This window comes from Pterocles gutturalis, unplaced genomic scaffold (assembly GCF_000699245.1).
Source record: "Pterocles gutturalis isolate BGI_N339 unplaced genomic scaffold, ASM69924v1 scaffold2316, whole genome shotgun sequence".
NCBI lineage: Eukaryota > Metazoa > Chordata > Aves > Pterocliformes > Pteroclidae > Pterocles > Pterocles gutturalis.
In genome coordinates, this window is record NW_010102680.1 from 5,740 (window position 1) to 5,952 (window position 213).

Genomic DNA, 213 nt, shown 5'->3' on the forward strand with positions numbered 1-213 from the left:
AGGGGGCCTGCAGGGCGGGAGCTGTTGCAGCTGCCAAGACACAGAGCGAAGCATCATCCCGCTGCATCCCGGAGCAGGGACCTCCCGTGAGGACCGGTGCCCTGATCCTGGGTATACCTGGGTCCCATCCAGCCAGGCTCACAGCGCGGGCAGGACCCGGTCTCTGGGTCGCAAACGTCCCCGTGCCGGCAGCGGGGACACGGCTGGAGGCAG

General features: G+C 69.0%; 1 protein-coding gene across 1 annotated transcript in view; it reads right to left on the reverse strand.

Moving 5' to 3' along the window:
• The window catches only part of LOC104471129 (scavenger receptor class F member 1-like), a gene marked incomplete at its 5' end in the record, with an annotated part of 2,676 nt that extends 2,470 nt beyond the window's left edge, over positions 1 to 206 (reverse strand). The window contains 2 exon segments of the mRNA XM_010086360.1: positions 8 to 30; positions 118 to 206. Of these exon segments, the coding sequence (XP_010084662.1) occupies positions 8 to 30; positions 118 to 206 (112 nt within the window).
• Between the last annotated feature and the right edge of the window lie 7 nt (positions 207 to 213).